General features: G+C 64.3%; 1 protein-coding gene across 3 annotated transcripts in view; it reads right to left on the reverse strand.

Annotated features, from left to right (window-relative positions):
- Nucleotides 1-17,985, reverse strand: part of SLC45A4 (solute carrier family 45 member 4) — a 42,802-nt gene that overhangs the window by 3,504 nt on the left and 21,313 nt on the right. For all 3 annotated transcript variants that reach the window (XM_029923411.1, XM_029923410.1, XM_029923409.1), the window contains 5 exons: nt 5,297-5,485; nt 3,310-3,489; nt 1,769-2,802; nt 1,192-1,291; nt 316-527 (listed from right to left, as the gene is read on the reverse strand). In XM_029923411.1, the coding sequence (XP_029779271.1) occupies nt 316-527; nt 1,192-1,291; nt 1,769-2,802; nt 3,310-3,489; nt 5,297-5,485 (1,715 nt within the window). The remainder of the gene's footprint in view (nt 1-315; nt 528-1,191; nt 1,292-1,768; nt 2,803-3,309; nt 3,490-5,296; nt 5,486-17,985) is intronic.

The raw sequence follows: 17,985 nt of genomic DNA on the forward strand, positions 1-17,985 counted from the left end.
GCTCGCGCTCCGCTGGCCGGGGCGTGCTGGCCCAGCCGCCGCAGGGCCTGCGAGGGGAGGTTCGGGGCAGGCGGCCTCCTGGCCCCTGAAGGAGCAGGTCCTTCCTTTGCGGCCACGAAGCCCGTGCCTTGGACGGACCCGCGCAGGCAGCGGCTCTGCTGGTCCCTTCAGAACCAAAGACCTGGGGGGTTCATCTGCACCCCAGATGTCCCCCGAGGGCAGGTGCAGAGCTCTGCCTGGGAGGGCTGGAGGTGAGCACGGGCTGTGGAGTCGAGCGAATCTGATGACCCACCCCGCCCCCGCCGCCCGACGCACCTCCTTGATGTCGTGGTACTGGCCGAGCAGGGCGTAGGGGCAGTAGGAGATGCTCATGGAGACGACGCCCATGGTGCTGATCATGACCATGGCGACGTACACGTTGGCAAACATGGCCATCACGCCCGTGCCGACGGAGAAGCCCAGCGTCCCCAGCACATAGATGACCCTGATGCTCAGGTCGTAGCTGTCCAGGAACTTCTGTAACAGGGCTGTGGGGACAGCGTGGCCACAGCACGGTTACCCACAAGACCCGCAGTGGACGCCCCCCCACTGCCCCCACTGCCCGGCCGTCTCTGCCACACGAGGCCCCGACGTGCTGGCGCTCACCCAGTGGGCCTCCCTCAGCCCCCGGGGGGTCCAGCACTTGGGGCACAAAGCCCGCTCTCCTGGTCCCAGAGCCCGCAGCAGGGCTCAGACAGTGCTGCGTGTCGGTCAGCCTGGCTTCCTGCTGCCTCCTGGCCTTGACCTTGGAAATGCTCAAGTGCAGGCCAGGCTGGGAGGAAGCAGGAGGCCTCCTCCACGGCTTGTGTAGAGAATGAGCAGGAGCCAGACCAGACGTGGTTAGGAGAGCCCCAACCCTGACTGTCTCATTTCCAGAAGGGGGGCCTGGGCACGCTGCTCCCATCAGTGAAGCCAGTCACCTCCCTCCTCAAGGATGAAACCGCACCTCCAGGGAAAGGCCTCTGCTCCGTGGCAGACCACTGCCACGGCCACGGGCCCCAGATGTGCCCCCCGCGCCCCGCCCCCCGCCCCGGGCTCGCAGGCACGGCTCCTGCAGCCCCACCACCGCCCGATGCTAGACACACAGGTCTCCATGCTCCGTGCCCCCCGTGGCCATGCAGGACGCCGCTGCCCTGCTTGGGGACCCCTTACCTGAGCAGATGGCTCCGGTGGCCGCGTAAATGACCAGGCCCCAGAATCCCATCTTCACGCCGGCGTTGTAGGCCTGCCAGGCGGTCGAATTGGAGGGGGCCTGGTCCAGAAAGGAAACGGGGGTCAGGACGGCCAGGCGTCACAAGCCACACTCTTTGGGGAAAGGCTGTTAGTTCTATCTCAACCGCAGGTGAGCCACTGATTTTAAAATCGGCGATAAACGTAAGAGCAACGGGCCGCTCTGGGGCAGCGTCTGCACGCTCTCCCCGCCGCACACCTGCCCTGCACAGGAGCGGGAGGGTGAGGGACCGCGCGGAAGGGAGGCTGAGCCCGTGCTGAGCCCATCCGGCCCGGTTTCGGCAGAGGCGGGTGTGAGTCAGGCCGCAGGGCACAGCGGCGGGTCCCCATTCGGAGCCACCACGCTCTGGGCAGGTCTGCGCGTGGCACTGGGCGCTGAAGCGCAGCCTCACCTCAGGCTTCGAGAGCGGCCCTGACCCGGTCCCAGGAGCGCCACCGGCCGGCCGCCCCCCACGGCGGGTGACACGTGCAGCCTCCGCACGGCCTCCCGGGTGCTCACCTTGGGGTCCCCCTTGAAGATGACCTGGCCCATGAAGTCGGTGTAGAAGACGGCCTCGGCGATGACGGAGAACCAGGTGAGCAGGTGGCAGACGCACAGGCGCGTCAGCTCCTTGGGCATCTTGAGCATCGACAGCCAGAGCAGCCGCACGGTGGTCTCGCCCTCGCCCTCCTCGCTCTCCGTGTCGCCGCTGGAGGTGGTGGCCCCGCTCTGGTTCCGGCGGCGGCTCCGCTGCCGCTGCCGCAGCTGCAGGTCGTGCAGCTCGCTCATGCTGCGTGACGGCTTGATCAGCAGCACGGCGCGGGCCCGCCGGTAGCGGTAGCAGTTGGAGCCGATCTTGCCATAGTAGGAGAAGGTGCTGGAGGCCTGCCTGTGGAACGTGTGCCGCCGCCGCCGCATGGAGCTGCACGTGGCCGTGGGCTTCACGTCCACCCTGGCGAGGCCCCCGAGGCCGTCCTTCGGGGGAGAGCCGTCCCCGTTGGGGACCCTGGCCTCGTTCAGGTGGTTGTCCAGCAGCGTCTCGTCCTCCCTGGCGTGCTCCCTGAGCACGGAGGCCAGGCGGTAGGGCCTGGGCCAGGCGAGCTCCTGGCTGGTGCTGCGGGGCGTGCCGGGGCAGGAGCCGTCGCAGAAGATGGAGGGCTCGATGTCAGGCAGGAAGGGCAGCTCGGGCTCCAGGCCCAGGGCCGCGTCCGGCACGTGCAGCACAGAGTCGCTCCTGCTCCGCACCATGTCCACGCCCAGGGAGTCCATCGACAGCTTGTGCTCAGACTGCACCTCCTCCGGGAACAAGGCGCCGCCGTCCAGCACAGCGGTGTGGGTGGCGGGGGGCGGAGTGCCGGCCGCCTCCCCGGCGCGCTCCTGGGGGGGGCTGTACTGCTCCTCCTCGATGCTGAACAGGTGCAGGGCCACCGACACCACGAAGATGACGGCCGCGAAGAAGAAGAGCACCTGGCTCTGGGTCCGGAACCAGGCGCCCAGGAAGGTCTGCGTCCAGTCCAGCCCCCCCAGCACGTAGCCCACGGCCCCGCCGAGGCCTGCAGGGGGGACAGAGGAAGCCCGTGAGCACTGCAGGTGCCTCAGCCCTGCCTCCCAAGGGAAGAGGAGAAGCTAGGAAAGGTCTGGAAGGTCTTTCACCCTGGATCACAGGCCAAGGACACCACTATGTCCTGGTCAGCACAAGTGCTGGGGATGCAAAGTGTAAAAGCGGTTGGGAAAACAGGACCAGAAACCACAGCTGGCTCGAAGTTTGGAGCTTTGGCCTCAGAGGCTCCTGCCCAAGGAATCAAAGCAGGTGCCCGCGACGTGGGGTGGCATTGACTGCCATTCCTTAGACCAGGAAACTGCTGTTCCTGACAGAGGTGACCGGTGCCCAAATGCAGGGGGAGATGGGCACCGGCCTGGCTGCCACCTCACCCACCAAGGCGAGGCAAAGCCACGGAGTCCACCCCGATGTGGGAGGGGTGCCCCCCCACTGACCCCCAGTGCTGGTCGGCCTGGGACAAGCTGGGTGGGGTCCGGGGGCGGGGGGGGCGTGCTCTCACCGGCAGAGAAGGCATGGATGTTGAGAGCCATGTCCTGCTCCTCACTGTCCACCACGTCCAGCAGGTAGGCACGGATGGGGCCCTCGGTCGCGTCGGCGCTGAAATCCAGGATGACCACCCCCAGCACCGTGAGGACGATGCCGATGGGCTGCCGGCTGGGGACGTCACCGAGGGACAGACCTGACGGAGCACAGGGGGCGGGCAGAGCTCAGCTCCTCGGAACAGACCGTCACCTCTGAGAGGAGACGGGATGCTCTCGCCTGGCCAGAGGAGGCGCACTCCTCGGCACAGACTTTCCGCAGAGAAGATGGCCGTGTCTCGTCCATCTCTGTTCGGTGCCAGGTGGCTTCTTCTTCCCCGATCACAGGAGCTGCTCAGGGACCCTGAGAGGGCTTACTGACCTGGACACTGTGGGGCTGAACAGCAAATGGTCCTTCCTACCCCGCCTCTCCGCAGAGGAGGGCCACGACGGGAGCACTAACCGAGCGTCACCTGTCATACACACCCGTGTGCGCACACTGCGTTCAAGGTTGGCGCCCAGGCCTCAGGGCTGCACGTGCACCCGCCCAGCCCGGGCCTCGCGGGCCGCAGGGGCAGTCCTTCGGCGCTTCCGGAATGCTTGACCGCCGCCCTGGCATCCATGGTGGTTCTGCGCCTCCCAAAGGAGGACGGCTGGAACCTGTCCCCTCCGATTTGCTTAAGAAGCACCATGCCTTGAAGGCTACCGTGGATGCTTTCTGGGAATCAGACCAGCCCACGGGCCAGCAGTCCTGTGTGCCAGTCAACCCCCCCCCCCCGGGAGCTTCAGGCGCATTCTCGGGGCGCCTGGGTGCCGCCCTGAGGAGCAACGCACACGACCTCACATCTGGCACAATCCTTCCCTGAGCAGGCTGCAAGTGGCCGGGGGAAGCTACGTTCACACCCTGCTTCTCACCTGCCTTGGGGAAGGGCGCGGCCTTGGACCCAGAGGCTGGCCAGCACCGGGACAGGAGGATGTGGGGCGGGGGCGAAGGACCGGAGGCTGCAGCCGCAGACAAACCTGCACGGGAGGCCCAGGGCAGATGCCTAGGACAAGCGTGTCATGGCAAGTGACAGGGCGGCGGGCGGGGGGCCGGATCCGGAGTCTGCGCCACCACGTTCCAGCAAGACTGTCCCACAGACCCAGCCTCGGGAGCGCCACCGCTTTCTCTCTAGGTAGCCATGGGGAAGGACGCACGCTCTGCAGGCGGAGGGGACGGGCCGGGAGAGCCCTCAGCCCTGGGCCACAGCGGCCGGCAGAGCAGCACCCCCGGCCTTCGGGCTGGAGGAGGCCGCCCAGCACCAGGGGGCTGGGTGGTGGCCCCTCCTGGACCTCGGCCTGTCCCCACACAGGCCTCGGAGAAACGGAGCAAGGCCCTCGCCAGCCCAGGTTTCCCGGGGCCTGTCTGTGAGCGTCCCAACGCCACCGACTTCCTCCTGCGGACCCGGCAAGCTCACGCCGTCCTCAAAAGTCATTGCCAGAAAACAAGGTTTTGTTTTTAAGTTTTGATGGGCTCCCTCGGGGCAAAAACTATTTTCCCACAAGGAGCTGCTTAAATTAAAAACAAAACAACAAGAAAAAGGGCAGAACAAAACATGAGTACCCAAAATAAAACAACAAGTCGTGAACCGAGTCTGGACATTTTCAATACCAAGTCTGAAAAAAGGACAAAAAAAGAAGAGATAATTTCTGAAATAATGTGGAAACAGGACGTGGTGTCAGATACGCATTATAAACAAGCGGGTCACAACAGGAAGTGCTTCCCTGTGAACAGGTTCCTACGGCTTTTCCCACGTGGGGCCAAGTGTGCCCGGGGGGCGGGGGGACTGCCCCGGAGGCACCCTGCCAGCCCGTGGGCGGCCAGTCTGGGCCCCGCGGCACCACGCACGCTCTTGGAGGGGACGGCCCTGTGCCAGCCGGGGTGTGAGCACACAGGAGGGCGCGGCGTGGGGGGGGGGGGGCACTTACCGATGGCAGAGCCGTTCAGGAACAACGCCACGCCCAAGAGCACGCCGATGCACAGGACCAGGATGAAGGGCCGCCGGCGGCCCCAGCGCAGGGTGCAGCGGTCGCTGGCGGAGCCGATGAGGGGCGTGAAGATGAGGCCGAGGATGGGGCTCAGGAACCACGTGAGGCTGTAGTACTGCTCCGGAAGGCCTGCGCGGATACGCGGCGGGCTGTCAGAGGCGCTGGCACACGCCCCGGAACGCCGCTGCGTGCACACACACACACACGCACACACACACACATACGTGCAGGCCCTGGCCTGGCAGAGACCCCTCGGTGGCAGTGCCCACCTTGGAGGCGGCCAGAGGCCTGCACCCGGCCTTGGAGCCCCAGACCCGCGCAGGTGCACACGGCAGCCCAGCACGGAGTGCAGCAAGCAGAGCTCGGCCCAGGTGTGCCCACGTGGGGGGCAGCCCCGCTCACACCGCCAGTGCCGCTCAAGGCTGCCTCACAGGCCCCGGACCCCGTGCCCCCATCATCCCAGAACGAAGAAGGCACAGGGCACACGGCTCCAGAGCAGCGAGGACCCAGCCCTGCCGTTCTGGCCCGCGCTGGCCGAGATCCATCCCCAGCATCCCCACTACCGCGATACACAACCCCAGCGGGGGGCTCCTACGGGGCCACTAGGGGCCGACGGGAGGGGAGGCGCCGGCTCGTGCTGGGCTGGAGCGAAGGCGTTCTATCTGGCACTCGCTCTTCCCTCTCCTCGAACCCTCCTAACTGCCCAGGGAGGTAGGGACTGTTGTGCCCATTTTCCAGGTGGGGAGTCTAAAGCCCAGAGTGGTTAGGTAATCTGCCCTGGGTCACACAGTGAGAAGGTAGGAGGACCCTCTCCCCCTGCCCCTGAACAGACCCAAGGCCATCACCAGCGGGCGGCACGCTGGTGCAGGGAAGCCCCGCACACGCCAGCAGCAGGAGCACACGCCGCGGGCCCCAAGGTGGCTAAAGGAGTCTCTGCTGGCAAAAGCCAGGGTGGGGTCGCCCCTGGGAGGGGCAGGGGCTTCGGGGGTGGTCTGTTCTGTTCTGCTCTGGAGGGGTCACCCCGCTGAGACTTCCATCACACACCTCTCCGTGTCCCACTTCGATGGAAAGCTGACTTAGGAAACGGAAGGTGCTTGGCACACCAGCGATGCCCTGGCTGGTGCCCTGCTGCGCCATAGGCGCCGGGACGTGGGGACTGGGGAGCACTGCTGGCAGCCGGGCCCGTCTGGCAGAAGGAAGCGCCGTCCGCATCATCACCCACGTGCCCCCGAGCAGTCCCCGCTTCGCCCGTCTGCTCCCCCTTCGCACCCGAGGCGTCAGGACGCGTGAGCAGAGAGCCCCTGTGGCTTCAGAGGGAGAAGCCGGCCACGCCCTCCGAGGACCCTACGCTTCCTGGGCAGGCGGGGCCGTCACTCCACGTGGAGGCGGCGAGGGGACGGCACAGCTGCACGGGCTGGCCCGGTGCCCATGTGCGGGAGCGCATCGTCCGGCAGTGTGCACAGAAGGGACCGCCGCCACTCCACGTGTGCGACACAGCCCACGTGTCACGAGTCCCGGGGCTTGTGGACTCACGCTGGCTTTGAAGACGGCACCACTTCACTAACACACGCGCGGCTCCTTGAAGAGTGTCCCTGCAAGCGTGCACACACACCCACACACACCCACACACCCCGGGTGGCCTGCCGCACCTGGCCGTGCTGCCTCAGGCACGCGGAAGTGCTCCGCTTTGCACAGCGGCAGGCTCAGCACCGCCCCCCCCCACTGCCAAGTCCACCCTGCTGAGCCACCTGTATGCCCTCCCTAAGGACTGTGCATCCCTGAGGGACAGGGACAGCCTGCCTGTCCCTGTGTGGTGTGGGACCCCTGGGGGGGCGCCTGCTTGTGGAACTGCACCCAGCCCTGGGATGCACGTGTGGGGCCAGCCTGACCACCCCAACCGCCGACCCTCCGTTAACCCATCCCTGGGCCAGCCCACGACCCCACCTCCAGTCCAGTCCTGGGTGGTGGGCCGTCCCTGGAGGGCCCTCACCTGCCGGGCCGGCACCTGCCCCATGATTCCAGACCCTTCCAAGCCCCCGGGCTCCAGACAAGCCCTCACTCTCCAGGGAGATGAAAAGTGCCTCTCACCTACTGACCGGTGCCCAGCGCGCCCTCGGCCACAAGCACCCCGTGAGGCTCCCGAGGTCTAGACCACCTGATGTCACTAGGCTCACCCCCACTGACCCGGGCTCCCTGCTTGCATGCAAATCTTGATCCATCCATTTTCAACCTGCCTGTGTCCTGTTTATTAAGCGTGCTGCTCCTGGGGCGCCCGGGTGTCTCAGTCGGTTAAGCGTCCGACTTCGGCTCAGATTATGATCTTTCGGTTCGCAAGTTCGAGCCTCGCACCGGGCTCGCTGTTCCTGGCACGGAGCCTGCTTCAGATCCTCTGTCCCCCCCTCTTCCTGCCCCTCCCCTGCTCTCGCTCGCTCTTAAAAAACAAAGAGTGTTCCCCTAAGACAGCGCTTCACCTGCACCGCTGGCCCTTCTCACTGCGTGTTTGGTCCGCTTACGTGCAGTGTGATTCCGTACACGGCGGGAGCGGCGGCGGCCACGTCACTGCTCGCTTTCCGGTCCCTCCCCCCTCCCTGCCTACCTGTGGCTAAGTGAACTGAATACATACTGTTTTGTCACGCTCCATTTTAATTTATACCCGGGCTTTCCGGCATGATTTTGTAAGCAGCTGCTCCGCTTTCTCGAGGTGGGGGTGGGGGTAGCGCAGCACAACCATAACGACACCGCCAAGGTCTGTGTGGGCCCCCGACCCCGTCACGCCGCGTCACATCCACAGACGCCACAAACCCCGCTGTGCTGTGCGTCTGCTTCCAGCCGTCGGGTCTGTGTTAAGGGAATTAAAAGGAAAATTTCTCTTTTATTTTTACCTCCCGCTTAATCACTTCTCGTCTTTCTCCTTCCTTCCCGAAGTCCTGAGCATTCACACAGCGCCACTGCTCCTGTCGGATGGGCCGTCTCTGGGTTATTCAGATTTTACAGAAATCTGCTGACAAATGCTCTTCTATTTTAAATAAAATCTCGCTATTTCACTTTTATTAAGGGTACTCTGGGTGGACAAAGAATGCCGGCTTGACTCTCCGCCCCAAACTGTGAAGAGGTCCCGCCCGTTTCTGCAGAGAAGGCGGAGCCTCCTGCACTGTGCAAGCGGGGGGGCTCTTCTTTTCCTCCGGGGCCTTCAAGGTGCCCTGTTGTGTTGGTGCTCGGATCCGATGAGCCTCCACGGCCAGGTCTTCTTTACACTTCTTGCTCGCAGCTCACAGAGCTCCGTGAATCCAGACTTGGAAACGTCCACCAAACCTGGGAAATCTTCAGTCATTTCTCCACACTCCACACGGTGCTCCCGGCTCCTTCCGTCTGGGGCCCCGACCCTGTGTCTGTCTGGGGCCGGCTGGCATCCGTCCCGCCGTCCTCCTCTCTGCTCTCCAGCCTCGGGTCACTTCTGTCAGCCGAGCTTGCCGCGCGGCGTCTTCCCTCTGTCCCCCTGTCACCTTTTCATTTCCCCAGATACTGCATTTTTCAGTTCTAGAATTTCCATCTGGTTCTCCTTTTCCCTCTTCTTCTTTAACAGCTTCTGCTTCTCCGTGGCCGTTCCCTACTTCCCACTGGGAATATGATTTCCTTTCTGTCCTCGGGCGCACTTCCTGCGCCGGCGGAGGGGTCCGACGCGAGCACCCCATGTTGGGGCCCTTCTCCCGGCAGCCTCTTCTCTGGACTGCGGGCCACGTTTTCATCTCCGCCGGGAAGCCTGGACGTACAGACTACGTTCTGCTATATTCCCCTTCTGGGCAGCGAGGCCTTTATTTCAACACACACTTCACCCGGCTGCACTCAGACCTGAAACCCACCCCCAAAACAGGAGGCGGCAGAATCTCTGTTCCGCTCTGTTGGCCGTAGCCGAGCTGCTGGACGTCCAGCCCACGGCCGCACGTTCCAAACAGGAGCGGAGACACAAGAAGAGAGAACACAGGATTTGGGGTCCCCTGGCTCAAACTCTGGCCTGGACACTGGTCCTTCCAGTGAGCGTACCGGGATCTGGCATCTTCAGCTGCCCTGGGTGGCATCAGACACGGTCCGTCTTCAGGCTAACGGCCGTACGAGGCTGGAAGCTGGCCCCGCTGCCCCCGTGCAGGCGCTGGCATTCTCCAGAGGCTTCCGCGAGCCGCTCCTCCGTTCTGGCCACACTTCTGGGAACTGCGGCCAAGCCGCTCCGACAGGAGCCACCGTGCCCTCTCCTGCTTGGTTTCTCAAAATAAACAGTTACATTTAACTTTAAGTAATATTTCATGTACTAGATAGATTTAACAATATGCAATTTAAGTAAATATTATTTCAGTTGATTCAGCTCCGGGAGGCCAGCAGTAGGGCCTTCACCACGATTCAGCCCCGCGTCTCCGTGCCTGCTTTCCCGCACAGCGAGCTCGGTGAAGACGGATCGGGCGCGCCCCAGGCCCCGCCGGCTGGCTGCAGGAAGCAGGGGACCCCCAGCTCGCGGGGTGGGCACAGCCCAGGCAGTCCGGGTGGGAGACGGGCAGCTAACTGGCTGAGGGATGGCTCCTAAGGTCCCGAGGTCACCAGGGCACCCCGTTTTCTGGCTTCTCGGCGTCCCACTGAAGAAAACAATCCTGGGACAGGGTTCACAGGGCACTGTCCCATCTCACTGGTCCTCACAGGTGGCCGAGAGGGTGGGGCGGGGGCCGGGGGGGGGGCCATCGGGTCAGGAAGCCAAGGGTTGCGATGACCAGGCCAGAACGAAGGTATAGACGGGGGGCCAGAGCAGAGCTTCAACCCACACGTGCTGACAACACACAGCACCCTCTGGGCCCCAAGACGCAGCCCCCCAGTGGCTGTGGAGGGTGTGTACCCCCACCAGTTTGGGGGCCTTTGACACCTGCCTCGCTGCGTGCACGGGCACCAGCTCCTGTGCCCACTTCCACCGTGCTCCCAGGCAGAGAGGCTCCATGAAAAACGGTTCCTTAAAGACTCGGCCTCGGCTGCAGAGACAGAAGCGGGGGCCCAGCACTCCCTCTGGGCCATGGGCAGCCGTTCCTACAGCTGTGAGCGGCGCGGACAGGTCATGGAACTGTTTGTGCAGAACCCCTCCTTGACTTGCGCAAGCACCCATAAGCGCCTCGGAGGCACAAGGCTCCGCGTACGGACCTGTCTGGTGGAGTACGGACCACCCCTCATACGGGCTCGGCAGGTGCCTGGCGAGACCTGCCCCCCAGCCGGCTGTCAGTGAACCCGCCGTGCCCCTGCCCCTGGCTGGTGGGAGGCCAGCACCTGTTCCCCCGGAAGTCCTTGAGGCCAGCTGGGGTGAGACACTGGCCACACGACACGGTCATGGGTGGAGAAGCTGGCTGTCCGGGTGGCAGGAAGCCGCCCACCAAGGGCGCCCTTTGGGAAAGCAAGGCTTCTTGCCCTGACGCAGAAGGGCCGGCGGCACGGCGGGGGTGGGGTGGGGCGAGTCGGGTCCTGCGCTGTCACACACAGGGATGCCCAGAAGACACGCGGTGGCAGCCAAAAGGCGCTCACGCGGCAGAGTGGGTTCTGGGCAGCACTGCCCCTCAGCGGTCGGTCCGCTCCGGGCGGCTGGGTAGACGGGCTGGGAAGCAGGATGCAGGCCCCCGGGCACCCCGGTGGTCCTGGCACAGGCCGGCCCAAGGAGAGCAGCGCACGCCTGCCCCCGCCTGCTCTGGGGGGCACTCCCAGCGCCGACGACGCTGCCCTGAGTGCATCCCTGTGCCTCTGCCCAGACCGAAGCTCTGCCTGCCCCGGCGGCTTCTTCCCGGCGAGCGGCTCCCTGCGCTGTCTGCAGCCTGCCCAGCAGGAGCACCTGGGGGCCTGGGGTCCCGGCCAGGGGTGCGCCCTGTGGACACCCAGATGACCCCTGGCTGCCGCGGTGGACATCAGAGACCAGCACCGGCCCGTGATTGAAACCAGACAGTTCTGCGGTTCAAACCCAAATCTTAGAAACACTCGAGGAAACCGGCCAAGCAGGGCGCTGGTCTGCAGCTTATGCCAACCTGTGTCCTCATCACAGAGGGCGCCGGGGGCCTCGAGGGAGGACTTTGGGCTGACAGCACGGGGGTGGTAGTGGGGAGCCACCTGGCCCCGCAGGGCGTGCTGGGACCTGCACACGGCCGACCCCTCTCGCCCCACGAGGCACATCCCCAAAGCTCTCTTCGCACCTCCTCACCCTCACCCCTCCACCTGCCGCAGTCTGGCCCTGACCCCAAAGCCCTCCCAGATCTGCCCTCCGGGAGGCTGCCAGCACCACCTACATGCCAACTGAGCTGGTCCTTATGTGCTCGGCTCAGCTAACGCCCCAGGAGGGCAGGGTGCTGGAATCACACCTGGCATACAGCCGGCACCAAAACCATGTGCTGGACGGACCCCCCACACGCCCCAAGGACCACCCAGCCTGGCGCCCCTCACTCTGGCTGGGCCTTCTTCCCAAGGGGGTGGCCCTCCTGCCCTCTCGCTTTGCACTGTGACACTCCCCCCAAAACCCCTGTCCCCCTGGAGGTCCCCACCCTTTGGAGCACAGCTCTGCCCCCACTTCTGTGCCGCCGGCCCCCGGCCTCGGTCAGGCCTCCCACGTCCTCCGTGCCCCCCCACTGACCCCTCTCGCTCCCCGCCAGCAAGAGGACCATCGCCTCCAAACGCGCCCTAGCTCCAGCTCTCTGCTCAGAAGCCTCTGCCGGTTTCTCGTGATCCGCACACGCAGGGCGGGAAGGCCGGGCTGGCCCCTGCCCTGGCACACGTCCTCGGAGGAGCCCTGCCAGGCTCGGCGGCTCCCAGGCTTCCTCCCCAGCTGCGCAGCCCGAGGTGCCCACCCATGGAGGACGCTGCCCCCGGAGGGGGCGTCAGAGCAGAGGCCGGGGAAGGCGGGGAGCCCAGGAGGGGCGCACGGGACCAGAGGCAGTGCCCTCCCAGTTTCGCCTTCCCCAGGGCCTCCGGAGAGTGAACTCCAGGCCGCAAAGCAAGGGTGGCTGGGCAGGCAGCCCCAGTGCACCTGCGCGGGCGGCCGCGGTCAGGGCAAGGCTGGGCCTCGGAGCCGGGCACGGCACTGGGCACCGGCTCTCTCCGTCCAGCAGGTGGGCGAGAACAGACATTTCCCATCGTCCCCCAGGCAGCCCCGCGAGCGAGCCCGGTCCCCGCGCGGCCGCGGCTGTCGCTGGGGCGCCTCTGACGGTGCGTTTCCCAGCACGGCTCTAAACAAACAGCACGCCGCCCGTAGTAAATAATTTTTGTTTTCTTCCAGGCAGGAGCTCAACAACAATTGTGGGACCAGGAAGGCTGCCCGTTCACAGGAAACGCTCGGGGTGTCTGCGTCGGCGAGGGCCGTGTGAGGTCACGGGCAACGGCGACCACGCTGGTCACGCGCGCAGCTCCCATTCAATGCGACGTCTTTTTTGATAAACTGGTACCGGTGGGGGAGGGCAGCCAGGGGAACGGGAGAGTTGCCTATAAATGTTTAACAAAAGATCTGAACCAGGAATGGGAAGGTGCATTCTTTCTTTCAATAGACAAAGCCTCCACATCAAGATAGGCTTGTGTTCTCAGACCAGAATTCCATGATAACCTTTCGCTCAGAGAAGGAGCGCTCGGTGGGAAATGCCCCAAGCGACCTCGTGTGAATCACCCCGCTGAGGGCCACGGGCACTGCCAGAGACCGGCAGCGGGCCCGCAGCACAGGATTGAGGACACCGAGGGAGGAAAGGGTCCCCTGCACAGGGACAGTCCACACTGGGCAGAGGGGGCAGACACTCCTCCAGCTGCCCAGAATGTTCTAGAATCCCAGAGCCAGGGGAACGGAGGGAGAGGGATGAAGAAAGGGGAGAGCCTCATGCTGCTCCTAGGGCCCCACCTGGCACAGCAGGAACAGCCCCTCCCAGGGTCCCGGAGGCACCCCAGCACCCAGGCTGTGCTCGCCCCACCGCACCCCCCCCCCCCCCCGTCATCCCCCCTCACAGTGTTGCAGAGCGGGCTCAGACACCCAGACGTGCAGTCCCTGACCTGGGCGGGCCGCGGAGGGCGGGCTCGTCCCTCAGGATCAGGCACAGAGGGGAAGGTGTCTGTTGGCTCATCGGGGTGTCCTGGGAGTGGACTGGGAAGGTCAGAGGGCTCCCCAAGGGGCTCTCTGGGGCTCTCTGCACCACACCAGAATAGATCCGTTTGGACGGAGGCAGGACTTTAAAAAGAAACAGCACCCTTCAAACTTACTAAGGGCTCCACTAAATTCTGGCGGATTCTGAATGGGCTTTCTTCTGGTAAAACAAGCACTCTCCAGCCCCTGTGCTGGCCTGCAGCCGGGCTGTTTCCAGGGAATGGATGTGCACAGCCCGTCTGGCCAGCCCCGCACTGGGGGCTCCCAACATCTCTGGGGGGGGCAGCGGGGGGGGGGGCCTGGTCCTGTTTCAATCAAGGAGGATACTCAATAGCCCCTGATGCACTTGATGTGTCATTGAACCTCAGGAAAGTCAGGGGCGCAAGCCTCACTGCCCGGAACCCCTCGAGAGCACAGCCCACTGCTGGCTGGAGCACCGGCCGCTCTGGCCCCTCCTCCTGCCACCGCCACCCACCTCGGGGCCCTGAAACTCGTACTGCATGCAGTGGGCCTCCCTGTGATGGCACAGTGAGGTCACCTTGGTTGTACAAGAAATCACAAGGCGCTCAGCCTAGGGTTCCAGAAGCTTCCTGCAGTGCACAAAACACATGGCTTACCCCACAGCCCTGCCGGAGCTCCCGGGTCAGATCAGCTGCAAGTCGCTGCCACCTTTCACAGCTACGCGGCTTCCGGAAGCCGACAGCCACCCAACCAAGAGCACCCAGCCATGGAAGGGGAATAAAGCTCCTTCAAGTTCAATGTGTGCAGAACCTACATCCTGACCTGCCGCTCCAAATCAAGACCTCCTCGGGGGCCCCCCAACTCAGAGAGACGGCCACCATCTACCCAATGACGCTGGTGAAGCCCAGCAGTCACCTCCCAGCCCGCCGGGCACAGAGCCCAGTGTGGTGGGCACCTCCTTCACACGCCCGGCAGCCCTACATGCACCCCGCAGCGCGTGGTACCCTGGCCACTCCCCCTACCCTCGTCTTCCCAGAGCCTCCACCTCCCTCATGCCCTTGAACAGCAGTGCTTGGACAGGTAGGCTATGATTTGAGTGCCACAGACTTCCAAACTGTGCCCAGCTTCCCTGTAACACTCCAGAGAAGCGCACGTCCTGAACTTACAATCTCCCAAAGCCCCCAGGGCCTGGCCCACGAGGGCCTACCCTACCCACTGGCAGGGCCGGACCCACACCAGACCCCTCTCTCCCATTCTAGGCTCCAGCGACCCCGCCCCCCCTCCAGCCGGGGCCCTGCCATAGCCCTGGCTCTGCCCAAAGCCCCGCCCCCACCCCCACCCCCACATCTTTGCTCGGGTGGCCCCCGTCGTCCTCGCAGGTTCCCGCACAGCACAATCACTATCCGCACGCGCCCGCCTCATCTGTCTTTACCAAGTCACAGTGTGGGCCCCCGGCCGGCAGGGCGTTTCCACAGCTGGGCCGCACAAGGCTCTCGACAAACACGACCAGAGAGGAAGGTCTGAGCAGCGTGCCTCCCACTAGACGTGGCCCACGGCCCAGACCCTCGAGTCAGTGTCAAAGCCACCTCCAGACACCGGACAGAGGCGGCCGGTCTGAAGATCCAACGAGCAGACGGCGCACAGCTCAGCACCAGGCACATCGCCGCTGCAGACGCGAGCGTGTGCCCCGTGTCCCTGCAGTGCTGGCAGCTCTCAGGGGCAGGGAGGCTGAGACGCAGGGAGGTCGGCTCGAGAGTTCAGGCTCCTGGGAATCCACTCGCTTTCGGGAAACAGGTCACGTGAGCCCCGGCCGGCTGGCCCTCCGCACAGTGCAGCTCCTGAAGCTACTCCCCGAAAACAGCCTCCCTGGGAGGGGGCCATTTCTGGACCAGAAAGCCCTCATGTGCCATGGCTGCCGCGAGAGGGCATGGGTCACCCCGGGAGCACCCAGCCCTTCATCTGGAATGCCCACAGGAAGATGCCTGCCACTGGCCAGGCAGGCCCTGTGCACCCACAGCATGGACCTCGAGTCGTGGACAAACATGGCTGAGGGCAGCCTGGAGGCCCTGAGTGGGCCGGGCTCCCAGCGGAAGCCCGGACAGGAGGTTGGAGGAGCAGAGCCAAAGCCAAGCCCCCCTCCCAGGGAACCACTCACCCAGAGCATGCTCGCAGATGCTCCAGCATGGACCACAGCAGCCCCCCAATGGGCTCCAGGGCCTCTTGCTTTCTGTGAGGTCAGACACCTAGAAAGTTCCAGCCTTGGCCATGTGGGCAGTGACATTTTCATTATTCCCTGGAAGGAACCACATGCCCCTGTGCCCCTGTGCCCCTGGACCCGCTGTGCGGGCAACAGTGAGCGACGGGGCCCCGGGGCAGGCCCCTCCTGCCCCAGGGAGGACATAGAGGTGTTTCCGAGAGCACCGGGTGCCTCACTGTTGTCACCTGGAAATCGGGAAACACCCCCACCCGCGGGCGCCGTGAAGGCAGCTGTGCGTGCCCGGGTCGAACACTCGCTGTCGAAACAAGATGTTGTCAGCAAGCAGTGTTTATAAAAACAAGAGGCAGAAACTGCAGCCCAGCGAGGCTGAGAAGCGCCCCTAAGGCCACGAGAGCAGCCCCACCACCGACAGACACAACGGTCACAGGCCTGCGCATCCAGCTCGCAGGCGTGGGCCCGGCCATCGTGAGCTCTGCAGCCGTCCCCAGAGGTCCAGGCCGGCCCGGCACAAGCAGGCCACCTGCTTGGAGCCACATCGCATCCCACGCCCACCGGAGTCGCCGTGAGGCCCCCTCCCCACCGTGCCATCTGCCTTCTGTTCCCACCCTCTGTGCCCCACGTGGCCTGGCCTCCCCACCTACACCTGTGGTTCACCACGAAAGGCTTCCAGAAGCAGTCGGGAAACATGCCAGCTTTGACCGCGGGTCCCGGACAGACAGGACAGCTTGCCTCTAGAAAACTCCCCTCTGTGTGGCCATGACCAAGGCCCGAGACGACCACCCCGAGGAGGGGGCCTCCCGACGCTCCTTGTGCAGCTCCCCACACGGGGAGCCGCTGGGTTCCGGGGCGCTACTGTCGGGGGCGGGGACCTCCAAGTGCTGGCCTGTCCTCTGCAAGCGACCTGCACGCTCAGGCCAGGTCCCGCCCCTCGGGAGCACCTGCCCAACGCCGGCCAGGGGGAGGCCAGCAGCAGGGCCCTGCTCTGCTCAGACAGCACTCCCCTCCGCGCACGAGAGGCTCGCGAGCCCCCCTTATAAATCCTCAGTGTCGGGGCAGCGCAGAGAGAGGCCCCTCACGCCCACAGGCTGCTGTGTCCACACAGCCTGCACGTTCGGCCTGGCTGGGCTAAACCCTGCTGTGCCCGCAGCACCTCGCAAGGCTGCCCAAAAATGTGGGGAAGCAAAGGCTTGTAACTGGTGACCCAGCTCCCCCGCCCCGCCCCCGCCTGGTGTGCGAGCCCGGGGAAGGGTGCGGGGGCCGGCCTCCCGGGGCAGGAAGTGTGGGCGCAGCACGGAACTGCTGCTGGGCCAGGGCCGCCACCCAGACGGGCAGCGCTGTCCTTCGTCGGGGTTGAAAATGACAGCGAAGTGCAGGCTGCTGTGAGTCTAAGCGGAGCTTAACGTAGACCGGAGCTCGGCTGGAAGTGAGGAACGCCCGCCCAGCGCACCCCGGCCCTGGCCGCTCTGGCGTCCCGGGCCGGAGCAGCTGACTGGCCTCGGGGACTCCGCCCCCGTCCAGCCCCAGCCACCTCAGGCTGAAACTCGGGATCTTCACCCCGTTTTCCAACCCACCTTCCTCCATCCAGATTCGCAGATGCAGTACTTCTAACAAAGTTACTTCCACTCTCAGCGTCACACTGAAGTTTCTTGAAGTTTCCGGGATGTCCCCAAAATAGTTCACAAGCTAGAAGATACATCCATACCCATTCTTCATCTAAACGGGGGATGAACTGGGGCGCCTGGGGGGCTCCATTGGTTGAGCGTCCGACTTCGGCTCAGGTCGTGATCTCGCGGTTCATGGGTTCGAGCCCCGCGTCGGGCTCTGTGCCGACAGCTCAGAGCCTGGAGCTGCTTCCGATTCTGGGTCTCCCTCTCTCTCTGTTCCTCCCCCGCCCATGCGCAAGAGCACACGCGCTCTCACTCAAAAAATAAATATAAATTAAATTTTTAATGGGGGACAACCCACCTATGTTGCACCTAAAGAGAAATCCTACTGACACGCTGTTTACGTAATTTACAAGTGTGCATGTTTTGTTAGGATGTAAATGGTTGATTCTTTAACGACAAAACTACCATTACCTGAGAGTATTTTGCTGGTGGGGACACGCTGCCCCGTTTTTAAGTGAAGAGAGCATTTGCTCTAAAGCGTATCATTAGAAAACCTCTCTGGGGGCTTGGGAGGCGCAGGAGGCTACACGCCCAACTCCTGACTTGTTCAGGTCCTGATCTCAGTCCGCGAGTTCGAGCCCCGCGTCAGGCTCTGTGCTGGCAGCTTCCGTCTCTCTCCCTCTCTCTCTGGCCCTGGTCTCACTCTCAAAATAAATAA

Source organism: Suricata suricatta, chromosome 15, assembly GCF_006229205.1.
Source record: "Suricata suricatta isolate VVHF042 chromosome 15, meerkat_22Aug2017_6uvM2_HiC, whole genome shotgun sequence".
Lineage (NCBI taxonomy): Eukaryota > Metazoa > Chordata > Mammalia > Carnivora > Herpestidae > Suricata > Suricata suricatta.